This window comes from Molothrus ater, chromosome 1 (genome assembly GCF_012460135.2).
Source record: "Molothrus ater isolate BHLD 08-10-18 breed brown headed cowbird chromosome 1, BPBGC_Mater_1.1, whole genome shotgun sequence".
NCBI lineage: Eukaryota > Metazoa > Chordata > Aves > Passeriformes > Icteridae > Molothrus > Molothrus ater.
Genome location: NC_050478.2, coordinates 114,935,399 through 114,962,521, shown reverse-complemented (window position 1 = coordinate 114,962,521; position 27,123 = coordinate 114,935,399). Strand labels below are relative to the sequence as shown.

At 40.4% G+C, this 27,123-nt stretch overlaps 1 protein-coding gene across 1 annotated transcript; it reads left to right on the top strand.

Moving 5' to 3' along the window:
* The first annotated feature begins 2,267 nt into the window (after window positions 1-2,267).
* BPNT2 (3'(2'), 5'-bisphosphate nucleotidase 2) lies at window positions 2,268-24,812 on the top strand. Its single transcript, XM_036402357.2, has 5 exons — window positions 2,268-2,909; window positions 14,620-14,779; window positions 15,766-15,861; window positions 17,701-17,862; window positions 18,988-24,812. Exons 1-5 carry the CDS (start codon window positions 2,523-2,525, stop codon window positions 19,257-19,259), a joined length of 1,077 nt encoding a protein of 358 aa, XP_036258250.1. The 5' UTR covers window positions 2,268-2,522; the 3' UTR covers window positions 19,260-24,812.
* Window positions 24,813-27,123: the final 2,311 nt, after the last annotated feature.

Below are 27,123 nucleotides of genomic sequence, written 5' to 3'. Positions count from 1 at the left end.
GTTAACCTGCTTGCATGGCTGGAGCTGTGCAAGATGTGGGCATTGCCTGTTTTCCACGAGTCAGCAACGATGCTGGCAAAGCAGGCATGACAATATACTGCACTGTAAAGTACTGTTGACAAAACACTGCTAGCCTGGACAAGGATGGGAGCTCACTAGTTCATACATTCTTGCCATAGGCTCTAAAAGCCAGACACCAAACTCTCTGTGCTCTAGCACACTCCCCATTTCCATTAGGATTTGCCCTTAGCCCTCATGTAAAGGGATAAATCTGCTTTTGCTAATAACACAAACATATTTTTTTCACAAGCTGTTTTCATTTTATGCCTACAATATGGTCTCTGGAAACTCATCTCACAGGTTGAAGCAATAAAGAAACCTTGCCTAAACTATCTTTATACTATCTGCCAAGAGCACTTTGCAAAGATCTCTGGGGTGTCCTGGAGCCCAGGTAAAGCCTACAGTGCTCTGGATAAACATAGCACCCTGTATCAACATGAGGAACTTGATTTATGGATCTTGAGAAAACAACATGGAAAATGCCAGACTGCAACCTTTATAATGATATTGGTAATTACAGAGTAAGATTGCTACAGAGAAACAGGCTGACAGCATATTGTCTATTGGTTGTGTGATTGCATTCAGTAATGAACAGCCTCTTCTAAAACCTGGCACAGATGGTACATCCAGCATCACAGAAATAAGGAGCCCTCTGTCCACCATCTTCTTCAGTTCACATTACTGTTAATATTTTCTATGTTTACTGCAGGCATAAAAATATAAGTAGCAAGTAATAAATCCAGTAATTTTCTATACCTCTGTAAGGTCTTTGCAAACTTCAGTGGGACAAAAAGCCTAGTATTTCACTTTCTTTCCATTAAGAAACCAGTTCATAAAGTTGCAGGTTTTCTTCCTTCTTCTGGGCTTCCTCCCCCATAGTGGAGTTTAAAGTTCCTGTTTACTGAACACATACAAAATTGTTACTGATAGCATGAGGCAGCATTTGCTGCCTAGCTATTTTGCTCATCACTGACACAAGTCTACCCTGTCTAAGATGAACCCTGTGTCACTGCACAGCTTCTTACCATTAATTATTATATGAAATGTCAAACAGTAAAATCAATGTTAAGGAAAATGATCAGTGTATTCTTCCAAACTCCCATTCTGCCAGAGAAGAAACTGCAGACAAAAAAACCCAAAAAATAAAATCAGCAATTTGCACCTTAAAAGGAATGGGAAGCTGGAAAGCATGGATGTTCTAGTTTTTGCCTAATAGCACATAAAGCTTAATCTCAGCACAGCTGGAATAAAGCCCAACTCCTGAATTCAAATGAAATTCTTTGTCATTCTATGATCCTTTAACTTTCACTCCCTGCACATACACTTGCACTTCAGGAAGGGTGCAATCCTGCAGGACACTGGATATGTAACCATGTAAATGTAGATGCCATTAAAATGGAAATGCAGAGGAGACTATAGGGCAACTTCAGTTTGCAAGGCTGGTCTCAGTTTTGGTCTTTATAGTTTTCACATTCTTGGTTATTTAGGTTTAACGCTTAAAAAAAATTAAATGCCCAAGAAACCTGTTATAATGCATGATCCCTAATAATCACTTCTTCCCACAATCACTGCCAAGATCTGTTTCTACAACCTGTTTATCAACAGACAAGAATGCTGCTCGAATAAAAAGCATTCAAACAATGCTGAATTAACATAGTTCTTTTGTTTGTAATTTACTGAAAACTAATAAAAAGAATCAGAAATGAGACCAGAAAGAAATCAGAGATTCTTCCTAGTTCCCACCCCAGATGTCCATCCTGGCTATGAAGTTTCACACTCCCCCAAAGCAACTGAGGTGCAAAGCAAAAGTATAAATTAAGCCAGGTAGGCTTTTATCACATCACTTGGCTGAGGAGACAGTTGGATTTGCTTCATTTTACTGAATGAGAGAAATTCGTCGAGGAACAGAGGGTAGAGAGTCAGAATGCCACTATGACAGAAACAAGAATTTCTCAGCAATGATGCTCAGCACCGCTAACAGTGCGCCTTTAGAAATTTAACAGCAGTTTATGCCAACAGCAATTTCCATCAGAAAACTCCCTCCCAGCGTGCCGGGCGGGCTCGGGCTCGGGCTCGGGCTCAGGCTCTGGGTCCTGCCCCGCCGCTGCGGGCTCCTGGTGCATCTGCTGCCTAGAGGGAGATGAGGGAAAAACCACCCCAAACCACCGAGCTCATGAGAACCAGCGGGCGATGCACCACATGCGCTGCCAGGGATGAGCTCGGCAGGTAGCGGCGGGACCCGCCGTGCTCCTGCCAAAGGCGCAGAGCCCGGGGGCAGCGGGACATGCCCAGTGCGCGGGGCGGGCTCCGCCTCCGCCTGACCCGGATACAGACGGCGCTGCTCCCGGCCGCGAGCGTGGAGCCGGCCCGGCGCCGCCGCAGCAGCTGCGGAGCGGAGCGCCCCGGCCGTGCCATGGGATTGTGGTGACTGCCCGGCCCCGCCGCCCGCCCGCCCCGCGGCCATGGCCCCCATGGGCATCCGCCTCTCGCCGCTCGGCATGGCTGTATTCTGCCTGCTGGGGCTGGGCGTCCTCTACCACCTCTACTCTGGCTTCCTGGCCGGCCGCTTCGCCTTCTTCATGTTGAGCGAGCCGGCGGCCGGCGGGCCCGAGGCGCCCCATGGCTCTGCGCCCGGCGGCGCCGTGGACCTGCGGGAGCTGCTGGCCGTGTCTGTGCTGGCCGCCGTCAGGGGCGGGGAGGAGGTGAAGCGGGTCCGCGAGGGGAACGTCCTCAACGCCAAGGCGAAGGGGAAGACGCGGGAGGGGGCCGAGGAGCAGCTGACCACCGGCGACCTCCTCTCCAACCGCAGGATGTTCTACCTGCTGAAGGGCGCCTTCCCCGCCGTGCAGGTGGGTGCCAGGCGCCCTCCGTGGTGCGGGGGCTGCTGTGGGCCCGCTGTGGTGGAGCCCCGGCGCTGGGAGCCCGCTGTGGTGGAGCCCCGGCGCTGGGAGCCCGCTGTGGTGGAGCCCCGGCGCTGGGAGCCCGCTGAGGAGCCCCGGTGTGGGGCTGCTCCGCACCGGCGGCTCTCCGGTCTGTAACGGCCGGCGGGAAGCGCTGCCCTCGTTTGTGCTTTTCCTTCCCCTCCCGCTGAATTTGTGGCAGTGCCGCCTCACGCTCCTCGCCATGGGTGTTGGGTTGCAGGGGAAGGAGTTGCAGCGTGTTGCAAGGGAAGCCACGCTGGTGAAACAGTATCAAACACTATGGGCATGGAGGGGTGGGGGAAACGCCGGGTCTCGCTGTTGCGGATCATGAGTTCTGTGGTTAGGGATGCAGGTAATTGTGCAGCGCAAATTCCGCCTACGGTTAAGATGCAGAGATTAGGAGCGCCGTTGTTTTGGTAGTTGTCCGTCCTGCCAGTTGTCCTTCCTGCCGTCAGTTGTGGGGAAGGCCAGGGGCGAGAGAGAATTCGAGGCTTAGGAACATAGCGCTGCAATAACCGAGTGTTTAGCGCTCGTGGCTGTGGGACAGCAGATAAGCAGAGCTGTGTCAATACTGTGGATCACTGCCTACCTGAGCAAAATGAGTTTACTTTGCTTTCAGAGGTGTACACCCCTTCCTGCTCTCTTTCACTCCTGAAGTCTGGGTCTATCTCTTAAGGTCGCACCCTAACCTTTGAACCATATTTCGAGGATTTTTGGAGTTTGTTTGCATTGTTTCTGCTTTCATTTCAGTCAATGGGAACTTCTGTCTTTTGGTGTTAAATTCCTTAGCTTTTCACAGCCATATGAAATGGGTAGAAAGCCCTAAATTTGGGTCTCAGAAGTGGTGATTTCTGGAGGGGTTGGGAGAAAAAGTAGCTAAGTCCAGTTTTTGGTTATTGAGTTACTATTCAATTTTCAGTAGCTGTTTTGAAAGTTCCTCAGAAAAATATGTAGTTTTTTGTTTGTTGGCCTTTTGGGGTTTTTTTGTTTGTTTATTTTTGTGGGATTTTAAAGTGATGTAAAGAACTTATTGAATATGAAATCTAGAAGAAACAAAAATTCTTCAGTGTTTGAAATAAACTTAAGATTGTGACTAATCTTCCTCTACAGAAAGATTATGCACGGTTTTGTTTTGAAGATTTCCTGGATTTAGTCTGTTGGTGACATGGCACCTTCACAGGCCCAGTGTTAAAGGAAGAAAAAGTATTAACCCCTGTGCTCTTGCATTATTTAGTGCTCTTAGAGATCTTGGCTTTACAGCTTAGCTGGCTTGAAACCTCTATGCTTTCTCCCCTTTCACAGATGGAGGGATTTCATTAATCTAGATGTAAGAGTTGTCTGTGCTTCTAGAGAAGGCTGTGGGTTCTGTCTGGGCTTGAAGAACACAGTGGACTGTGTATTGCCTGCTCTGTGGCCACATGTAAACTTGCTCTGGAGCCTGGTATTCCTAGCAGTGACAGTCTGACTTGTGTCTTTCTGGCAGAGGATGTTAACTTTCAACATCTACTTTTAAAAAACTTTGGTATTCCCTTTTATTTTTCTCACAGGTGATGTGTGCTGCTTGTCTTTAAGAATAGATGGTACTTGTGAAAGTGCAGATGTGTTCTCAAAGGCAGTATAAAACTGAAAATGTATGCATAGGTCTGTGGAACTAAAATACTAGGCCTATGTCTTTTCTTTTTCCTAACTCTTCCTTAGACTGACTGAGCTTGAGCACTGAGGTTATCTAGGATGAGTGTACTTGACAAATTTTTCAGGTGATTTGGAGTTTTTCAGTCTGACAGATCAGCTGTGGGACATTAAGTATTCTAAGAACATGATGGGGATAATAACAGCTTACCTCATGTGGTGTTTAAAAAATACTCACTAAGCTGTGTATACACTGTTAAGCCCATGATAAAAATGTATTCATAAACATTTGCCCAAACTAAAATAAAAGCTTTATTTTACTACTATGTACATACTATGTGTGCTTCTCAGGTGTGAAGGCAAGGTATCATCTCAATCTACTAATCCTTCAAGTGTAACTTCAGAGCAACCTATCTAAGACTGCAGCTCTTTCATGGAACAGAGCTGCTGAGTCTTGGTGTGAATATAAGGATTATAGAGGAATTTCTGAGGCAGTATAAATTGCATCATGTAAGAAATATCTTCTTTATATCTGTAATCTTATCCCCCTTGTACAGAGTGACACTCCAGCATAAAAGATGCTGCTGAAGTCAAGTAAACCTCCTCTTCTCTCCTTGCTAGAGAAGATGATGCTAATAAAAGCTGTCAAACCAAAACTGCAATAATTCCAAGCGTAAGCTTATGCAAAATGCTGATTTTCTCACATCCTGAAGTTCTTCAGCTTAACAGGAGAACCTCAGTGTTTTAATTGTTGCCAAATGCTGCATCCAGGAAGAAGATGAACAAGCACAAAAACTAGGTGCTAAAATATGCCTGTAAAGCAAAGAAAATGGAGTTGTTCAGTCTGGACAAGAGAAGGCTCCTGTGACACATTACAGAGCCTTTCAGTACCTGAAGGGGGCTCTAGGAGACCTGGAGAGGAGTTTTGTACAAGGGCTTGTGTTGACAGGACAAGGAAGAATGGCTTTCAACTGGAAGAGAGCAGGTTTAGATTGGACATTAGGACAAAATTCTTTACTGTGGGAGTGGTGAGGCACTGGACCAGGATGCCCAGAGAAGTTGTGGATGACTGCTCCCTGGAAGTGCTCAATGTCAGGCAGCCTTGAGCAACCTGGTTTAGTGGAAGGTGTCCCAACCCGTGGCAGGGAGGTTGGAGTGAGATCTGGAAGGTACCTTCCAGCCCAAACCATTCTATTACTCTGTGATTCTCTAAGAATAACTGTGGCTTTCCAATATTTCAAAATAACCAAGGGGAATAATCATTCAACTGAAATAAACTTAAGTCAGTGAACAGCATTGTATTCCTTGTTTTGTGCTGCTGGACATAAAAAGGGAAAACATGCAAACAGTCTTTCTCAAGCAGACCTGAATCTCTTAAAGTGTGGTTATTAAGAGAAGATAGAAGAGTTAGGCTTCTCACATGCAGAAGCTGAAATAAATCTGGAAGCCTTATGATACTAAGAGATGGGATTTATAAAAAAAGCCCTTTCAAAATATGAGGGGAGAAAAATCCCACAGAAAGTGTTTGCCTTTGTTCTCTTGAGTAAAGATATTGTCTCTACAGAGGAAGAGGAACTCCACTGCTGACGTCAGCTGCTCTGTTTGATATAAATAGATGCATTTGCATCAATTCAGACTTCTCAAGGCTGTGTTAGGTAAGACCTAGGTAGGAGTGGCTCAATTGTGTTTTATCACTGTGTAGATTTAGTTTAGATTTAGTGGTGGTGCTTTTATATCCCTCAGAAATAGACCTGGGAAAGATAAGGGGCAAGTCACTTACTGCTACCTTGGGTATTACCCAGAGTTGTGTGATTGCACTCAACATCCAGCAGTAAATATTTGCATGTGTATTCCATGAAGCATCTTTGTACAGCTGATTTTAAAATATACTTAATGCTAAAACATATGCATCGCTTTCTCTTGGTGAAGTTCTCAACTACAGTTACAGGCTTGAGGTGTTCCCACTCCTGCCTTACCAATATGTTGTCCTCATTCATTTGTCATGCCAAGAAAGAATTAAAGCTCTGATCCAGCTGTAATCATCCCCTCTGCTGCTTTCATTTTTTATTTATTTTTTTTATCTTTTCTGGGTTACTTCTTTCCTGGTTGGTTCTCCATGCAGCCTTATTTATTCTTGTGCTGGCACAGTGGTGGTGTGATAAGGACTGGGGTGGGAATTAGGTGAGGATATTAAGGAGATGCTTGACCCAGCCCTGCTGCTGGGGTGGGAGTGGACTGGAGAAGCATTCTTTCCAAATTCAATGCTGCTATGTTCTGCTCAGAAGAGCTTCTGTGAAGAAGTGATCTCATGATAGCAGGGTTTCAGCAGCATTACCTGCTACAAGATCCCTCTCAGCATCATTCTTTAGGGTCTTACTCTTTTAACGTGGCCTGTCCAGGGATCAGTGTCAAGATCTTGATAAATGATTGTATCCCAAGTAAAAATTTAAAATAAAAGTTATTTAAAAGAAAGGTTATTTAGGAATACCCTGGTTCACTTCCCACTACAGCCCATCTCAGCACATCTGAAGGAGCAGCCCTGCTTGATCACGGAGGGAGGAATGATTGACAGACTGTTCCTTAAACTTGCACTTTGACCAGATTACCTCTTATCCTCTGACTGAAAAAGCCAATTTCAAAGTGACACACACAATTCTGCAATTTCACTGCTGTGCTATGCTAGAGTTATTTTCACAGGATGCAGAATTCAGTCTTACTGGTCAGATTGTATTCTGCCCTACATTTTCATTTTGAGCTGCTTTGGCTTCTTTTTGTTCTAAAGTTGCACCAGCTATATCTGTTGTTTTCTAGTGTAAATATTGAATAGAGTTTCATCTTGTTCACTCCCTTTTTTTTAATATTGAGACTGTGGTGGAAATCAAGTCTTCTTCTGTCCCAGTCTTTTTCTTTGAGCATCTTTTTTTGAGTCTTGTCACTATTCTAAATCCAAATGTTCTTATGTCTCTTTCCCAGTTAAGACTGATGATAAGTACCACATTTCAAGCTTATGCATGATAATGCTGCAATCAGCACTTGAAATGAAACTTTAGGAACATGTCACTTTTACTTTGATTTTCTTCTAAATTAATCTGACTTTTGAAGATTAATGACTGCAAGCATTCCTTTTTTATCAGGCTATCTGAAGTACTGTCTAGGTTTCAACTCACTGTTTACAGGCTTCTGATCACAGTGCCAACTACCCTACGTAAAAAACTGGAATTTCATCTGAGATGGCAAGCTCTGCAACTGATACTGATTCTCTGTGAAAGACAGGTGTATTAAAGAAGGGGGTTTAAAAAAGGAAATACTACTTAAACTGCAGAGGTATTGCACTTTAATGAGTAGGTTCAGCAATTTGTCTTTTCATGTTGGGAGAATAGCCTCCTAAGGTCTTAGGGAGGAGAACTTTTAATAAAGTTTGTGTTCTTATGACCCAGATGATCTTTGCAGAACCCACTGCCAGTGGGTTTCTAAGTAAAACAAGAAGTGTGAATGTTGATCTGAAATCTCAGTAATAGGTGTTGTCTGGAGGTGATACATCTCCTAACATGGGTTCCAAATGAATGCCAGATGACTTATGCCCACTCTCTCTGCATAAAAATAAAGTTAGACTGTAACTTTATGCTAATAAGCTCTGTGATTATCTTTTCAGATGCAACTACAAATAGTTTATTTGGCTTGTTTGTACACTGCGGGTGTTTAATCTATCATCTGAGCATCTGGAAAGCTGCATTTCTTACTGTAGCCACTCACAAACAGTGGACTTTTTCAGGTATTATCTATTTTATTGGTGGATTTCTAATCTGTCCTTATTTGGATGTTTTCTTAAAATGAAGTTCTACAACTCTTGTGACAAGCAAGTAATCTCTTTCTCTTTGCTAGACTTGGGTCTGTATAGAACTGTAATGGAGAATTTTGCCATCTACTGAAACCACTTGTGTGAGCTAATAAGCAAGTGGTTTTATTTTCCTGGTCTAAAATTCTAGATCTTTCTGCAGATTACTGGTGGAAACAGTGAATCCTGTCATCTGTGCTGATTCCCTCAATTCCACTTTTGTTGTTTTCACCAAACTCTATCATTGTAAGTCCATAGAAGCAGAGTTGTCATTGGATGTCTTTATCATTTATTAAATTCTGTTTGTTTCAGTCAGCTTCCTGCTGGCTTAATGGCCAAAGTCACCTAATGTGTATTGATAAGCACTAATTGAGCTTCTTGATATTTAGACTCGTCCAGATTCTTCTTTGCATATTCTGTCATCTTGTTCCTGCATTAAGTAACATCTTGTTGCTAAAATAAACAAAGATGTAGTTGATGATAGAGGAAAACCTCTGTCTGCTTTGACTTAGGTGCCTTGAAAAAGGCATGTGTCCTTTTTCAGTGTTGTGGTATAATTATAGAAATGCTTGTTGTTTTCTGATCAAATCAATGGCAACATGAGACCAGTGGGTTTTATGCCTCTGATTATTTTATACATTTGTATAATTTTATAACTTACACATTTATATACAAATATGCTTTATAGTTTTAAACTTAATTAAAAGTTAGGACTTTCAACTTATAGTTTCTGAACTGAATTACCTTTTAATAAGTTGGTTTTTTGGTTGTTTTTTTTAGAAAACCATATGATTCTACAAGGTCTTCTTTCCATTCATAATAAAATCTGCCTTGCTAAAACTATGTAAATTGACCTTGTCAAGAGGAATATTTTTGAGAGGCATGAAAATCACCTGTAAAAGCTTATTTTTCCTTTCTAATATGTTGTGGTAATCTAAGGAGGAAAAGAGCCTTTTCAAAAGCAAGCAGCTGGCTTTAAAAATGTCAATGTATTGAATAAAATCAGGGTTGGCTTTTTTTTTTACTATGCTGGTAAGGCTACTATTCAAATTTTTTAAAGCTTAAAGGCATTTTAAATTTACAAAGAGAAGTGGTACTTTGATTTCCCAGTTTGCATTCTTTTCAGAGTTAATTAACCCAAGCTTTCAAGAAGCAGTTTTCATTCACCACCCCTGAATTTGAAAATTGGACAGAAGAGATCATGAATGGTCCTGGATGCAGGTGAGCTAAGTCTTGTGTGATCTTGTGTGAAAGCACACCCCTCCCTCTGTAACAGATTCTGGAGCCTTGTTTTGTAAACAGGGTAGGTTAGATATTTTCCTCAGATACTGGAAATAATGGTGCTTTGAGTGCTTTTTGCTCTCCTGGAGAGTGCTCTCCTGTTGAGCATATTGATATGTCCTGACTTGTCTAGTGGGTGTTTAGATTCAGAGGTTTTGGCATGTGATTCCTTCACAGCATTTGTGTATGTACAGATGCTGTGAGAAGCTGAGACAGCTTTCACCTCTGATACATTTGAGGAGAAAAACAGAGAAGCAGAGCCGATGGAGGCAGTCGGTGTAGCGTAGTGAGTATAGCGTTGCGCTTTGGTGCAGTGCAGCAGCAGTGGTTGAAGGGGTTGCTAAGTGGGGGAAATCCCAAAGACTGCAGGTTGAACCCCTATCCTCAGAGTCGGGACATCTCTGAAGCACAGTCACATAAGAGCAAATCAATTACAGTCCATGCAGCTACCTTGTAGGTCAGTATGCCTTTCAAGATGTGTAGTTATGGGTATTGTGGAGTCATGAAAACAACCTGGGTTGGAAGGGACCTTAGAGATCATCTTGTTCTAACTACCCTGTTGTAGGCAGGAATGCCTTCCACTAGACCAAAGCTGCTCACAGGCTCATCCAGTCTGGTCTTGAACACTTTGAGGGATGAGGCATCCACAACTTCTCTAGGCAATATGCTCCAGTGGCTCACCTACCCTTACAATAAAGAATTTCTTCCTAAAATCTAAGCCAAATCTCTCCTCTTTTAGTTGAAACTATTTCCCCTTGTCCTATCCCTATCTGCCTATGTAAAGAGTTATACTCCCTCTTTTTTTACAGGCACCATTTAAGCACTGGAAGGCTGCCTTAAGGTCTCCCAGGAGCCTTTTCTCCCTTCCAGGCTGAATAAACCCAGCTCTCAGCGTGTCTTCATAGGAGAGCTGTTCATCCCTCTCATCATCTTTGTGGCCCTTCTCTGGACCCACTCTAACAGGTCCACATCATTATTGTGCTGAGGACTCCATACCTGGTTGCAGCACTCCAGGTGGGGTCTCACCAGGGCAGAGGAGAGGGAGAGAACCGCTTTCCTCCATCTGCTGGCCATGCTGCTTTTTTGATGCATCCCAGGAGGTAGTTGGCTGTCTGGGCTGTGAGCACATATCCATGATAAGCCCCTTTCTCAGTCTCTCAGAAAGATGGTGTTGAAATCACAGTTGGTTTATTGTTTGCAAATGTTTGCATTTACTTTTGTCCACTTCTTTCCTCCATCTCATGTTGGGTGAAAACACCTGGCAAAGTTGAGTCTTGGGCATGCATGATCATGGTCTTGGGCATGATAATCACTGGTGAAGTGGCTGTGTAGCTCATGCAGCAACAAATTGGTTGTGCACCAACAAAACAAAAACAACCACCTATTAATGTTTTCTAATGTTCCTCTGTGCACACTTCCAGGCTTGCAGGCCTCCAGGCTTTTCATTTCCTTAGTCCTATTCAAATCAATAGACTTATCTATTGAGTCATAGAATCAGAGTAATGTGGGTTGGAAGAGACCTTAAAGGCCATCTAACCCAACCTCCTTGCAATGAGCTGAGACATCTTCAACTCAGTCAGATTGCTCAGAGCCCCATCCAACCTGACCTGGAACACTTGAGGGATAGGGCATCTACTACCTCTCTGGGCAACCTGTTCCAATCTCTGGTTTTGAAAGGTAATACCTGGAATACTCCTATCTTCATATTCTGACTGTAAATGTTAACTTTTCTTGTTACCTGAACTCTGTGTGGGGATGTTGTTTTGGGTTTTTTTGTTTTGTTTGTTTTTTTTCCTCAGTTTAAGCAGCTTAATTAGTATTTTTATAATACAGGTGTGATAATATTTGTGTTGTGCTTGCTTTATTTTCTAATAAAACAGCACTAAGATTTGGATTTCAGAGGACGTCTGTTTGCATATATTTTTTCACTTTAACTTACCTTTGATGAGTGAATTCAAAGGCAAAACTACAGTTCCACTCTTTCAGACCAGGAAAAAGCCTGAAGTGGTGCACCATGCCAGGGTCAGCTAGCTAGTATTCAAGTATTCAAGCAGGCTTTTTTGGGTGATAAGCTGCCACAAAGATAGCATGAAGTGCTGTTAGGTACTAAACCAGCACAGGACAGAGAGCCACTGTGAGGTTCCCTGAAGTCTTTGGGTGGTCAGGACTGTTGGGTATTGAGAGCACTGCATTTATCCAGACAAGTTTGTGGTACACTGGAGTTGCTTCCTGTGCTCCTGAACAGATCTGTGTTCCAATCACCAGCATGATGGACAGGAGTGTTCTCTGTGCAGAGGTTTCCAAAGGCTGGAAACACCTTCCTATTTTGGAAGGCACAGCATGGACTGATCCTGGTATTGGTGTTGGACCTCTGCTGCTGGCTTCCATGAGCAGCGTCCCTCATTTGTTATGGAATTCCTGCACCTTACGGGCTGGTTTTGGGGAAGCTCTGTACTGGTGAGATGCAGCCAGACTGCCTTGTTTAGGAAATAATGGGTGGGTTTTTTTGTTGTGGTTTTTTTTTTTCTTTGTAACTTTTCAGCAGTATTCCATGCACTGATTTACATATATCTTATTAAACCTTTGTGTTTGATGCAGTTCTTCGTGAGGAGGGCTTTTGCTTCAAACATAAGTGGGGAAGATTGCCAAAATGTAGTTAACCTTAATGTCAATGCTCAGCTTCCAGAACTTCCCCAGATGGGCTTTTACATCTTACAGCTGTTAGGCAATGGCATTTAACCCCAGAGCATCTTACTTAAATAAGGTCTAGTGCCTGAAATATTTGGCCTTGTGATTGTCTTTCTATCATAGCTATTCCTAATTTCTGTGTGAGGATTTGGGATTGCAGTGGACTATATATCCATATTGCCTGAGAAAAGTAGAAAGTATAAGGTCATGGCCTCTGGAGGCTGCCAGCAAATGAGAATGACAAATAGGAACATGGAATTAACACAGAGGCATGTTTTCCAGGTATATTCTCCTTCATTAACAAAAAAAAAAAAGGCACTACAAAAAAAAAAAAAACCACAACAAAAAAAACCCAGAAACCAAAAAACCCCCAGGAAGAATAAACAAAGTTTTAAGGCCTGGTAAGCCCCTCTCAGGCAAGTATTCAGCCAAAGCTACAGAGTAAATGGTTATATGAGTAGAAGAACAAGTGCACCACTTTGGAGTTTTGTTTTTGTGGGTTTTTTTACTTTCTCCAGATGTCTTTTCAACCTTATCACTCTTTCCCCATTTTTTTTTCCTAGTGAAACAATCATGTCTGTTGAGAGAGATTCCTCACAAGCATTATAAATACTAGTGTTATGGCCACTGCTACAAAATCTGAGCTAGTAGGTGGTGGTTCTCTGAAAGCAGTACCTTTCAGATAGTTTCAGACTTTACATTCTAGTGTACTGTAACTACAGGTTTAACAAGATATTCTTCCTTTTGAGCATTGGTTCCAACTCTTTAACTTTGTGGAGGCCCCTTTCTTCTGTTGAGGAAATGTTTTTTTTATGATGGTATGTCATGTGCTGTAGTGGAACTTAGACTGCCTAGGGGCTATGTTGAGACTGCCAAGTCTGTGGAACTACTCATCTTGACTTTGCAGGACTGTTTTCCCCAGGGGGAAATGCAGTCATCAGGTTTATTGTATAGTGACAGATGTTTAATTTGTAAATGTCACGGCAACTTCAAGAGCTCCGTGTTTGGCATATAAAGCTTCACATACTGGTTTTACGTGAGAAGACAGATATGATGTATGGCTGGAGTTGCTGCAGTTCTGCTTCCTTTTTCATTTGGAGTTCTCTTGGAGAAAATGGCCCTTAACCCTTGGCTAATACCCTGTTACAGTTGAGGTGTGTGTGATGCCTTTTCTTGTCATGATGTGAGTTATGTAAAAATCCTGCTCATATAAGGTCTGTCACAGTCAAATGTAGTCTGATAGCTCCTTCATTTTCATTGTCTTTCCATGTCACTTGCCTACAACTTTTGGGATAACTGTGTCTCTGGTCATTCAAAACTATTGTGCTACTGCAGTCAGAAGGACGTTGTGTTGGGTTTTGCAGTTTTGGAGTTTTACTCCATTCAGCAGATTGGTGCTGTGTGCTCCACTACCTGGCCAAACTCTGCTTGATGTACTGAAATGCCCTCTGGTGTGGAGTAAAGTTCATTAAGCTGGGTAGCAGGTGACAATAGGCTTAAAGATGACTTTTGACTGCTTTTAATAAATGTTCTTCATGGGCCATCTTAGGACCTTACCCCAACCTACCCTAAAAATGGGTATGGGATGTTACTTACTTGTTTGTGAAAAAAATTTGTCTAACAGTTGTGTAGTGGTTAAATTCAACTAGGCTGCCTAATCTTCTACTTGTAACTCAATGCTTGCAGCAGGAATGTATATACTAAGATTTCTTCTTGTCCAAGTCATGCAGAGTCTGCACAATATCTTGTGATAGTATATCTCTACATTTCCATGTGCTTCTACTGGTTTGTATAAATTGAATTTTAGACCCCCTACTGTCTGTGTACTGTATGATTTCTCCAGAGTCAAATGTTCTGCCTGTAGTACTTGAAGCAATTGCATTTAAATCTTGATTTAAAAAAATTGATTCATATTGTGGGAATGTTCAGTAGGGAGACCTGCAGCCAAAGCAACAGTGTCCAGCTGTGGTGTGGTTCACAGTAAAATCCTGGATTGTGGTTTTGCATTGCTTATCACATGACTGTAATAATGAAAAAATGAAAAAAATTCCTGTAATTGAGTTGAAGGAAGAAAAAGAAAATGTGAGCAAACCTGTAATTTTCACAAGTGCCACAGTTACTTTATTTGCAGTTAATGCAACTACTTCTGTAGTTGCAACATACTGTATCTATGTTAATGCAACTACTTTTGTTGTCTTACCACAGATAAATTCTGAGGAGCGTGTTGATACAGCTGATCAGGAGACAGTCTCCTGGGATCACAGTATTCCCGAAGACATAAAGCAAAAAATACAGCCTAAAGAGGTGCCAGCAGAAAGTGTCACTGTCTGGATCGATCCATTAGATGCTACACAAGAATACACAGGTAGCTGATTCTTGTTGACAAATCATGTGTGTAATTCTGATGTTTGCCTTTTACCAGAGACAAGATAGTAAGTATTTAAAAGGACATCTCTTGTTAAAGTCTTATGTCAAAGCTAGCGTGATTTAATTGAAGCACGCTAGCTTCTTATGTCAAAGCTAGCGTGATTTAATTGAACAGATTGCATCATGAAATCTCTGTAGTTCTCAATTTACAACATTTGCTTTTATGTATTCCAACTCTGAAATTACTTTGGTACCTTTACAACTAACTAGTTGCTATAATAAATGGTAACTGTCAATTATGGATTGTACTGGAATTACACATTTCTTTATTTTAGTCATTACTGTGGCAACTCTAAGTATCTTAGATTTTTAGTTTTGTTTATTTAAAGGGAATACTAAGTATCCAATGTAACTTGATAAAAGAAATTTTTTGTTGTCATTTTTCAAAAAACATGCATAATTCAGTCTTCCCCCTTTTCAAATGTTTTAGGATGTCACATAAGCAGTTCAAGGCAATCCAACTAAAATTCTTGCTGAAAGGTACTAAGGAACAACTGGAAAAGTGGGATTTTTTTTCTTGTGACTATGTAATTGATACAATTATCCTTTCAAGTGGATGTTCTTTGGTTTTTGAATTAGCATTTTTGAGCCAATAGAGGATAGGAGGTGAGGCAGAGAAGGGAGAATGAAGGGGCACAGATTGCCACAAAAATACATGTTGCATAAGACACAGCTGTTAGCATTAGATCTGGTAGGAGTATAGGTTACATCTACTGAACAGGAAAAATTCCTGGAAACCTGAAAAGTCTTCAAAGTCTTTTGAAAACTGAAAGGTTATTTGAAGATACATCAAAGTTATATAACTGCAAGAGTTAGAATATAAACTAGTCTTTAGGGAATAATCTGAATAATCTCCTGTCTATTTTCCTTTTGTGTTCTTGGCATCTGATTGTAAACTTGCTCACTTTCTTGTTTTGCCCACAGAGGATCTTCGACAGTATGTCACGACCATGGTTTGTGTGGCTGTAAATGGTAAACCAGTAATAGGTGTGATACACAAGCCCTTCTCATCATACACAGGTATCTTCATGCCTTCACCTATTTCCATGACAGTCAGTCATAGGATTAATTGAAATTTGATGTTTGAGAGAACATGTCTAGGTATAAATGAGAAAATAGTACCAGCAGCAAAAGGTCACTGCAGCAGACCACACAATTAGAGCTGTAGGTGTGTTCTGTGCTATAAAACCAAAGGAAAATGCTGCCCTTGTTTAAAATAAAAATGATGCATTTAGAACAAACAAACTGAAAATATTTTAAAGAGCTAAGATCCCTTCAATTAGAGTGCTTATTGCAAACAAAAAAAAAGTTAAACCTACAAATACTGGCCAGTTTGATGTGTGCTTTTAGTTTTTAGCAAAAAGAGTGCTTTGCTCGTTTAGCAGAATAGCTTGGATCTGTGATAATATACCCAGGAGCTGCTGTGTATTCGCTGTGAATGAAAAGAAGATCGAATAAAGATCTTAATGGCAACGGTTTGTGTGTAACAGGCAAGACTGTCTAGCATAGTCCTATTGATTATCTGACATGTTTTTAATGCCACAGCTGTGAAGTAATTAATTCTTCAGTATTAATGATGTATCAGTGAGCCTTGCTGCAAGTTTGGCAATTTGCATGCACTTCTGAAAGCTTCAAAGTAATTTAAGTATTCATGTCTTACTGTGTATTTAAAACAGGAATTGCTGTTTATATTTTCCCTTAGGCGATACTGACCTCTAGAGTTCTGAAGTTTTGCAGTAGCTCTAGAACAAAAACTGTCTGAATAAATGCATTTTGTATTTGTTGTCCTTTTTTGGCCCTAAGACTAAACACTCAACATTTTGTGCTAAATGTTTTGCTGTCTATAAATATGAATTTAATTACCAGTCACTTATGTACTATATTCCAATATGCTTTAAGAATCTTGGAGATTTTGGAACATATGTTTTTAGATATCAATATCTATCTAAAAAATGGGTTTTTAGCATTGTAATGTTGAGAATTTATCTCCTTTGATAAGAGTGAAGTGCACAATGTTCAGACATAGAATCAGAGGAGATGCAATGAATTCTGTCATTCTGCATGACAAGTATTCATTTTCCAAGCTGGAAATACCGATATGTTTTGAGTCAGATTGTTCCTAATACTACCACACAAATACAAAGCAATAAAGGGCAGTCAGCATTGTTATTACACAGAGCTCAGTCTGTTGCCAAACAATCTGGTTCTCTGCTGAGATGAAATTTCTGGGTAGTTTACTAAGTAAATGTCAGATTAATGGTTAGGGGATACCACCTACCAAGCTTGGCTTTGAACTTCATGATGAAATAAGTGGGAAGTTGTGGATTCTAAATTCTGTTCTCTGAAACACAACATCAAATATTTTTCTTTGTAGCACTATCCTCCTGAGCTATTTCCTTCTTTAGCATTACTATCCTTCTGAACTAAATGACTCAACAGCATTTTTAGTATCTGCTTTAAAGGGTAGTGGGGCTTTTTGTTCTTACATAAAAACATTGTCTGAGGAAATACTGGATGTATTTCTGACTAGGAGCCATCCTTTTAACTTTGGTGGCTTTCCAGTTGCAAATTCTGATTATTAACTACTTGGGACTTTTCCTTCTTATTCTGTTTTTTGGAATTGTTACACAAGAACAGTCAGGTTTGGGATAATGCCATATGCACCAATGTGTGTGTGACCTCTTTCACTTCCCTTGTTTTCCCCCCATCCTCTGTCAGCCCAAACTTTCTCTTTTACAGTAGTGAGAGATATTCAGTCAGTGGTATTAATTACATATTGTTATATAGGTACCCTTTTTTCCTCACACTTAACAGAGATTGTCTTTTGTAAACTTAGTAGAATTTTTGTTTCTCTTGTAGCTTGGGCAATGGTGGATGGTGGGTCAAACGTAAAAGCTCGTTCCTCCTACAATGAGAAGACTCCGAGGATTATCGTGTCCCGCTCCCATGCAGGAAAAGTTGAGCAGGTTGCACGGCAGACATTTGGAAATAAAACTGTGATAATCCCCGCTGGTGGAGCAGGTTTGGTTCTTCAAGCATCCTATCCATTTTATTGCTTCTGAATAATTTAATGGTGTAGCTGTTACTAGACAAAAGGGTGTACTGTGGTATCTTCTCTTTCTCCTTTTGTCTTTTGATCTTCACATCACTGAAAGCAAACACTTGACAATAGGGACAAAGTTTTTTCTGTATTTAGGAGCCTACATGCAAACTTGATTCAGACTTCAGGCTGTTCACAAGTCAGTGTGTTACTGAGTCTAAGCCTAGGCCAGAAATGCTGTTGTGGTCCTTTCATTGAAACACACTGATGTGTGTTCATGGAAGGCACTGATGCCTCAGTGGGAGAAAAAGTGTTGTGTGACCACAGGCACAATCATGGAAGAGAATCTGTTGGTTGTTAGTTAGCTGTTAGTATGGTTGATTTAAAAAAAAAATTAAAAAAGGGCCATTAAAGTTTGGTATTGTTTATTGCATTTATGTCAAAAAAGGAAAATTAGTATCACTAAAGTCTATTTTTATCTGCCTAATACTCAATTTAAAGGAATTTTAAAGTACTTTTTACTTATGCAATGTTCTTGTGCATGTTATTGACAGAACATAAATGGGAGGCACTAGGCTTTTTTTCCTTATTTTTGCAGAAATGTATATTTCTGTGCCCTTAATGTGAAAAGCCAGAGTTCCCTTACAGATTGTTTAGTCCAGAAAGTCTTGTATTGCTTCTTGAAAATGACTAAATGACAAAGAAAGTGAAAGTGTAACTGATTATAGCAGGTCTTGTCCAGGGCTTGACTCTGTTTAAGAAGATGAAGAAATGAACAGATTAGTGAATCAAGACTATTGGTCAAAGAGTTGAAAATTTGAAAAAAATCCATAAAAGAATGGATACTGTTTTGAGCAATTACTTTGTACTGTATAATGAATAATATAGGGGAATGCCCTGGGCTGATTGACTTTATTAAAGAGCGGTTCTATTGCAGTAAAAAGCCAGGGAGAAAAAGATAGACTTGAGCATGATATAGAGATTGAGAAATGAATGAGTAAACATAAAAGCAGAACTATATTTGAGTGTCTGGTCGTCTTCTTTTAATGTGTTTTGACAGGAAAGCTTGGTTTAATTTTTTTTTTTCCTCTGCCCATTTCTTCTAGGTTATAAAGTGTTGGCCCTCCTTGACGTGCCTGAAAAGAATCAAGAAGAAGCTGATGTGTATATCCATGTCACCTACATTAAGAAGTGGGACATATGTGCTGGAAATGCAGTGTTGAGAGCATTGGGTGGTCATATGACTACCCTGACTGGTGAAGAAATTAGTTACACTGGCTCAGATGGCAATGAAGGAGGACTTATAGCCAGTATCAATATGAACCATAAAGCACTAATTGAAAAACTTCCAGATCTGGAAAAAACATCACACAAATAAGCATGACTGGTGGAGAAGTACAAGTTGTGCTTTTGTAGCTTCCAGATGCTCTGTCTGAAGAAGCAGGTGTGAAAACCTGCTGGAAAAGATGCACAACAAAGCAGTTTGGTGTGGGTTTGGGAACTATATCTTGCATTGGGTTTTGTCAGTGGTGGTATTTAAAAAGAATAAAATAATAATAATAATTGGAAGTAGGAAGGGGACGATGGTCTCGCACATCAGTTTCCATGTTTTATTTTTTTCAGACTGTTTTGATGCAGTTATTATACTCAAGGTGCATTTACCATATATATTGGTGAACATAGGTGAACTAAAGAAAAATCCAATTTTTTTGGTAAAATAACCTAAGTATTTCTCACAGGAATTTCTTGAAACCTTTTACATCTTATTGTAGTTTTAGTGATTCCATAATAAATTAGGTAGAAAAAAAGCTTGATTTTTATAGGCATCTGATAACTGTAAATGGTTTATCAGGAATCATGACCTCGTATTTTGTATCCCCTGAATGGAAAGCACAAGAAGGTTGATTCAAATCTATATGCAGCAACAGTTTATCTTTGACAGTGTGGCACTCTCTGCTTTTTAAGAGAAAAAAGGAAATGTTTTTTGACTTCTTTCCTGAAGATGTAAACCAGTTTTAGTTCAGGTGGGTTGTGAATATCGGTGTTTTATTAATCAGTGTAATTATTTCCTTATACCTTTTTAAAAGAAGGCAGCATTTCCTTGTATAGTTTTTAGCAGTTACTTCTTGTCCTTGATTTCTGCAAGCAGTGTTGAAGATGCATGCTAGATTTTTCTCTAATGTAGGGCTTGTTCATCATGTGATGTTTGTGCCTATAGAAGCAGCCTCTTCCTTCATTACCTCTTATTTTGCTTGTTTGGATTTTCTTTCCATTGGACAGAGTCATAGGGAATGAGTTTTACAGAAATAGTAGGTTGAATGGTTAGTTCCATTTCCAACACAAGATATAAACCAGCACTTTTTCTACAACTCCAGGAACAGCTTTGTCTTTTTAGCTTGCAGCACATGCTCTCCTGCAGAAAGCTCTTCAGCCATTCCAAACAGCTTGTGTTTATTTGGTTTGTGATAATTTACAGAGAGAGAAGAGACCATTTGAACTTGAATCTGCTTAAGCAAGTTTGAAGAACATGTGGCACGTGAAGTACAGCAGGGTCTGCAAAATTTTACTGAAAAATGTTCTTTGCAATCCAGTACATACAGAACAGAATGCAAGTCCTTTGATATCAAATGACAATTTGTTGTACCTCTAAAAGTTGTGGACTTCTATCTCCAAACATGTAACCATCTGCATTGTTGTTCTCTGCATTCCCCTGAAAGGTTTCAGAAGGTTAAAATACATGTGTTATTTGAATTACCAGAAATAAGCTGCCCATCTCTCCCCAAGAATGCTAAAATTCTAAGTTAATATAGATGGTTTCTGTTCAAAGTTTGTTCAGTAAAGGCTTAGGCTGCTTGATCAAAACCCTTAATTCTTTAATTTTAACTTCTTTCATATTGTTAATGAGAACTGCTGTTCTGATTAAAAAGAGGTTTTTATTCCTTAGGTCAGTAGTGGGGAATGTTTAGATACTGCTTTCAACTTCTAGCTGAAGTTCACATTTCCAAAAGACTTCCAGATGTTGGATAAGTACAGATACACACTTTTATTTCTTAAACTCACTGGCAAAGGAGACTGAAGCTTAGTCCTACAAGCCTTTTGGTACAGGTAGTTTTTGGAGAAGTTCTTTTCCAACACAGACACTATTGCTGCTCTTTGAAAATAACTTTTACACATGTAGATAATACACAAAGAAGTTTTACTTTCAATTCTTAAATATAAGAAACTTCTATATGCTATGACAAATAAGTGATTATGCCCTTTTTAAAAAGGATTTGATCTATTTCAAAAAGTTGTTGAGCTTCCAAACTTCAGTGAAGACTAAAAGAAACATATTTATCAAGGTTTTAAGATTTTACAAGAAGATTGCAGCTTTTTAAGGCTGGTTTAAATGTCTTAAAGCCTAATTTAATGAAAACAGCTGTTTGTATGTTTATTTGTTAAAGAACATGGATTAAAAATTAAATACGAGAAATAGCCATAGTTAGCCTAGTATAAAAACCTGATTGTGTCACAGAGAAGAAATGCACAATATTTAAGTATGCAATTAAGATAAAATCTGTGGCAAGTTGGGGTTTTAGAATCAGCTTGAAATCCTATGTAAACATACTTCCTAAAAATTGGACTGCTTTTATTCTGGGGAATGCTTCTATCACATCCTTGCATAAGCTGTGATCAGACTTCCTGTATGGGAAATGAAAAATGTTATGTAATGTACAAGGGCTTACTTGTATTAGTTGAAGGCATAGATCAGTGAACAAAAGTATTTGCCTACATTATTTTTCCTTAGGAAAACAAAGTACCTTAGGAGAGGCCCTCCTTTCCTTCTTCCCACATGCTGGCTAAAATGCCTAGCCTTCCATTAGGAAGACTTGTGCTTGTTCAGACACATTAATATCCTAAATTGCTTTGTTGCAATGGATCACAGTGTTTGGTACCTTTCACAGGGGACCATTATTGGCCTGATCTCACTCCTGGTGAAATTGAGGAAGAGGTGGGAATGTGGTGCCCAGTTAATTACTTGTAGGAGAGCCTGAGCTCATTTCCCACAGTTGAGGGCTAAGGTAGTGCTTGTGGTCTCCCAGTGTAATTTAAAGAGCTTTGGTGTGAGAATAGGTGAGCAGCTGGTGAATATCAGTTTCAGATGTCATTTTGCAATAAATGTAACTCTTATGCAGACCAGCAAGTATTCACAAGTGCTTGCTTACTGCACACATCCCAGTGCACTTTGTTTGCATGGTGTTAACACTCAGCTTGTCATTTCTTTGACTGTTTACACTCCATTCTGAAACATTCTGCTTACATTCTGGCTTGAATATTTGTCTGGTCTCATCAGCGTGGATGTGACTTAACCTTATGCCCAGAGGATAGGAAATGATGCCATACCCAAATCTCACTGCTGGGCTGCAACCGTGTTCTTTACATCTTAGCCTTTTCCACGTGAAGTTGTCGCACACCATTTTTAGGGATGCTACTTAAAACAGTTGCATGTTGTAGGTAGGTCCTACAAAACTACTATATATTTTAAAAAATCTTAATTAAAAATCATAGTAGAGTTCTAGCTCCAAATAAGGAAAGTAAGAGAATGTATTATTTTAGCATTGGTTTTCCAATGGTGGATATTTTGAGTGGCTATTATGATTAAGGTGGTTGCAAGTGAAATTATTCTAAAGCTATATGTATTTTCTCTTTTTCATTCTTCTAAAAAGAGTGTATGATAGTATAGATAATACCTGGTATTGTACCAAGAGTCCTAGCTTTCATTCCTTGAATGAATATTTTCTAAATAAATGGAGACAGAAATAAATGGGTTGAATATTGTATTTAACTGGTTTTGAGATTAACCTGTTTGCCAGACTTTTACAGATGGATTTAAGAGCTGTTTTTTCTGATCTACAGAGCATGTAATAATAATGAAAATACTTAGCAGATCTGGCATACTTGGAGAGTAAGTTAACCATACAGGTGAAGCTGCAAAGTCATCTAGTGATATTGTTCCATATATTTACTTCATGGTTGTTACAAGGGACAGATTTTCTAATTGGTTTCAGGTGTGAGAAAAGTTTTGATTTTTTTTTTTTTTTAATGGCCAATGGCTGGAGACCAGAGGTGGAGAGGGGAGTCAGTATGGGGTTCATCTCTGCTTTTTTGTTTATAAATAAGTGTATTCCAATGTCTTTGTAGCATCCTGTTACCTGTTTGGGTTGTACAACAGTAGTGCAGTACTTTATACTCCTGATTTAATGTCTAAAACAAGGAGTCCGCACCTCCCAAGAATTGTGCAGCGAGAAGTGACCAGGTGTTGTTCTGGGCTTCTGCTGTGCTATGCCAGCAGAGAAGGGCTGCTTTGTGCTTTCCTGGATGTCATTCCAGTAGCAGTTTCTCTCACAGACCACTGTTTTCCCAGGCTACTGGCTCCCCAGTTATGCCCAACTTCTTTGTAGATCTGTTTTCTGAAGTAAACAAGCAGTTGAAAGAAGGAGATGGATGTGCAACAGAGAACAGTTATTTTTGTTTCTTTATTTTTAAATTGCAGTAATTGTTTCATACCTCTTGTCTTTCAGGACTTAGCTAATTCAGGTAAGATTCAATGGACCACAAATAAATGCCTGTGGGATTTTAAGCCCAAGCAGGAGGAGGGCAGGAAGGACTGCCTCTAACCAAGGCAAACCTCAATGGATGGTTTTCAGTCAGGCCACTCATGCTGAGCCCTTTGTCCATGCTTTAGTGGTTTAGGCCCTTTCACACAAACAATTACAGATTTGACTTTGCCAAAATATCACTGTTAGTCTTGTCTTCTAATCTGCTGTTGTCAGTGATAAAACTGGACTATATCTGCTTCACTGTAGTGTAACTCCCTGAGACAAGAACGTGGTAACTCTGAGGACCCAATTGCTTGACTTGTGAGCCACAGCTTCCTTGTGACAGCTCTTGCAGTGATGACCTAGGACTTGCTGCGACTGTCTTCCCACCCCACAAGCAGGCCATGCATCCATATTGAGAAGCTGTTGAAGCCTTATATATTTTGGTTTTCAGGTGCCACAGCAGCTCTTTCAGCTCTTCTGTGAGAAGTGCTCATCCAGTTTCCTCTCTCTGGAGCCATTAATCAGTGGCCACTTTTCCCTCTTTGCTCTTCCATTCTGATCCTTGATCCTTTTTTAGTCAATGTGCACAAGAAAAATGAGAGATCAGAGATGAAGACAGTCCCAGAATGAGAGGACCCCAACAGTCAACTATCCACCTTATCCTGAAGCTGGTAATGTTTGGGACTAAGGTCTAAGGTAGTGACTGATTCAACCAGAAGCTGCCAATGAAATAATGGGAACATGGAGAGGTTCATGCAATTAGGGGTACTGAACATACAAGAAGTTAAACGCCCAAAAAGAAGGAGAAAATGGTTTTTCATTATAATGTTATTATAATGTTCCAAGCATTTGGCATTTGTGCCCCTCTGGGTGCAGAGCTTCATTGCTTATGAAAGAGACTGCATTGGTCCTCTGTGAAAGGATTTGTTGATTTTGTTGAACTCAATAGCAGTATTCCCACAGAACTCAATGTGAACAGCACCAAGCCAGATAAAACAGGAACAGTAAGTTAAGCTGAATTCTGAAAAGCTCAACCTCTGTCAATAGAGCAAACAACCTGTGTTGTGTTAAAGTTGCCTCTTAACAGCTTCAGTCTACATTTGGAAATGTCATCCCTGTGTCTGAGGTCTTTCAGGTTTTTTGTATTCTACAGCTGATAGAGCCCACTTTCAGGTAACATTGTTTCCTACACCAGTTGTTCCTTATTTGCAAAATATATTTCATTTTTTCTCTCCAAAGGATCAGCAACTCTCCAGTATTTTTACTCTTGTCCCACCAAATTGTATTAGCATTTTCCAATTGTGTGCCAAATTGAAGTAACAATTCTATAAATAAATTCTCTGAAAATACTGGTTTGTGAGGGTGTTTTTCTATATTTTGTCTTTCTAGGAGATATTTATTCTTAGTGCTCCAGATTTTTTTTCCAGTAATGCACGTCATGTTTCTTCAGTTGTGCTGTATCCATCATGTGTGTGAGACTTCCTGCCCGAGGAGTTACTAATAAGTCCAGCCAAGTTTATGGTAAATATAATTCAAGAACTCCACTGGTTTTGTTTTCATACCTGTGTTGCTGTGAAAGCTGGTCAGTTTGTGAAAGTGAGTGCTTAGAAATCCCCCAGATAATATTGCTCTTTGGATCTAAAGAAGTTTTCTTTCCATCATCATTTCCACATCTCTTCCTAATTATGTTACACTATTCTGCTCAAATCTGCTTCCATGAGAATAGTAGCAGGGTAGTAACTGTACCATTGTTAGCTCTTATTGTATTCATGTCCCACTCTTCATAAATGAAACCATGGAGCAAGTTGTAAGATCCTTTAATGTTCCCCATCAATATGGCATTTTGGGCAGTTCTTGATGCAACTTCAAATATGTTTCTTTTCACCCTTACCAATATGTGCAAGACTGGATGTACAATGAAATTTTCTGTCATCCTGGACTTAGGTAATATATGCCACAGAGCTGTACACAGATGTTTAGAAAACCCTAGATTATGTGTGATCTATCAAGATAAGGAATTTGGAGTCTCTTGTGATGCTCCAAAACGCTTCTTCAGAGAAGACGCAACCTGTCAGAACCTGCGAAATTCCTCTGGCTGCCCTGGAGGACTCAAGGCCCTGCCCAGGACGCTCAGAGACCTTGGCACAGAGCCCAAGACCCCTGTGCCTTTGATTTAGCCCTTGGAAAAAACAATTACCAACCTTATATGAAGAATTACAAGCCACAAAAGTTTAAGTAGAATGATAGTGAATTTATCGCGGGGTGAAAAATAGATTTTTTTTTTGGGTTTTTAGAATGGGGGTTCAGGGAGCAAGATGGAGGAATCTGGGTGTGTCCAGCCTTTCTCCTTCTTCTTGGCCTCCATCTTCTGCTGTGATATTGGCACTTTTAGACTGGTTTAGAGTAGAAGCTCACTGTCTAACATAGGTGATAGGTATTGGAAAGTAATTGTAAATATTGTACACGTAGTTTTTAGTTTAAAAAGATAACACTGCCTGGGGGCAGGCAGAGTGCCTCTGACTGTCTTGCTGAGCAGACCTTAGCAGGTTGGGAGAAAGAATTTTATAGATAAGGAACAATAAACAGCCTTGAGACCAAGAAATGAAGAATTCTGACTCCTTCTCTGACTGCCGGGCTGGGAAAAGAGACTTTCTAATACATTTTGGGGTCACTCTCGCCAGCTAGAGTCCCAAGAGCAACCCAGAGGAGGAGGGATTCTTCCCACCTTGCACAATGAGTAAGTGAATGTCTGTGTGCATGTGGTACATGGCTTGTTGTAAACAGCTGTATCCTTTGGGATCCCTGAAGGGTCCAGATAGAGGCAGACGTGTGCTCTATGCTGTCAGCCATTTCCATGAGGCTCTCAAATGTGCCTTTCTCACACCTGATCTATCATGTCCTGCCCCAGGGCCAGCATTTTGCAAGTTTCATTATTTAAAGCAGCGTGAAAGGTAGTATGTAACACTGTACAAAAACTATACAGCCCATGGTGGGGTCCTGCTTCTCAACAACATAAACCAAATTTAATTTGTCTCCTGTTTGTCTTTTGGGTCAGCTTCTTGCATATCTTGTGTTCCACAACTTCTTGGTTTTGTTTATTCTCTTCAGACAATCATGCTGTCCATATTTGATTTATAAATGTAAGCTAAGCTTGTTAAAAAATGCAGAAAGTTTAGTTTGTGCTGTGCATGCCTGAGGGCCACTTGTCTGTTTCTTTCTTTGTACAGTAGCAAGGCTGTCCTGAGTAGGCTTCTCACCTCTTGGCACACAGGCATCCTGCACCCAGAATATTTTGAGCTGGAAGCAACCCACAAAGAGTCCAGCTCTTAAGCCCATACAGGGATCAAACCCACAAGCTTGGCATCATTTGCAAAACTGTGCTCTAAGCAACTGAGCTGAAGGCTCTTCTGTCACTAAAAGCCCTCCTACAAATGTTGCTTCATTCACACTGCTACAACAACTAAACTGTTTTCCAGGATAAGGCTGCACAGCACTGTTTTAACTTGGCCTGGGCCCTAACTCCATTGCTTCAAGGTATTCTAGGAGTCTGTCAGTCAAAGAGAATGTCTGATCCCCAGGCAAGGGGCTGAAGTCCTGCTGGAGAGGATGGAAGTTTGGCCTGGCCCCGGCAGTGGGTAGAGAAGCAGAGATTGCTCAGTC

Excerpts from the sequence above, each read along its gene's own strand:
- BPNT2 (XM_036402357.2), top strand. The coding sequence starts at position 2,523 with ATGGCCCCCATGGGCATCCGCCTCTCGCCGCTCGGCATGGCTGTATTC. Across the intron at positions 2,910-14,619 it reads GCGCCTTCCCCGCCGTGCAG|ATAAATTCTGAGGAGCGTGT; the intron begins GTGGGTGCCAGG and ends GTCTTACCACAG. Across the intron at positions 14,780-15,765 it reads TGCTACACAAGAATACACAG|AGGATCTTCGACAGTATGTC; the intron begins GTAGCTGATTCT and ends TTTTGCCCACAG.